Raw genomic sequence first — 343 nt, forward strand, 5'->3', positions numbered from 1 at the left:
CCGTGCGCGGTGCCCCCGCCCGGGGTGGGGGTGCGGTACCTGGATGACCCGCATGTTGAGGCCGGTCTCCTGCGCCAGCTGCTCCCTGATGTGCCGGGTGGGTTTGGGGGTGGCCGCGAAGGCGGCTTTCAGAGTCTCTAGCTGTTTGGCTTTGATGGTGGTGCGGGGTCCCCGCCTCTTCGCCCCCAGGTTCTGGTCGTCGTTTTCGTTGCTGCCCGTCTCCTTGTCGGACACGTTGGCGCTTTCCGAGTCCTTGGCGTCGTCCTGGGAGGGGTCTTGGGAGTCGGGGGACAGGCTGGGGTCACTGCCGGTGGTGGCTGGGCGAGAGTAAAGCGGGGCACGC

General features: G+C 67.9%; 1 protein-coding gene across 1 annotated transcript in view; it reads right to left on the reverse strand.

The window, feature by feature from the left end:
* Window positions 1-39: 39 nt before the first annotated feature.
* Window positions 40-343, reverse strand: part of LOC104515424 (LIM/homeobox protein Lhx1-like) — a gene marked incomplete at both ends in the record, with an annotated part of 843 nt that continues 539 nt past the window's right edge. Inside the window, 1 exon segment of the mRNA XM_010159384.1 lies at window positions 40-317. Coding sequence (XP_010157686.1) covers window positions 40-317 — 278 coding nt within the window.

This window comes from Eurypyga helias, unplaced genomic scaffold (genome assembly GCF_000690775.1).
Source record: "Eurypyga helias isolate BGI_N326 unplaced genomic scaffold, ASM69077v1 scaffold29309, whole genome shotgun sequence".
NCBI lineage: Eukaryota > Metazoa > Chordata > Aves > Eurypygiformes > Eurypygidae > Eurypyga > Eurypyga helias.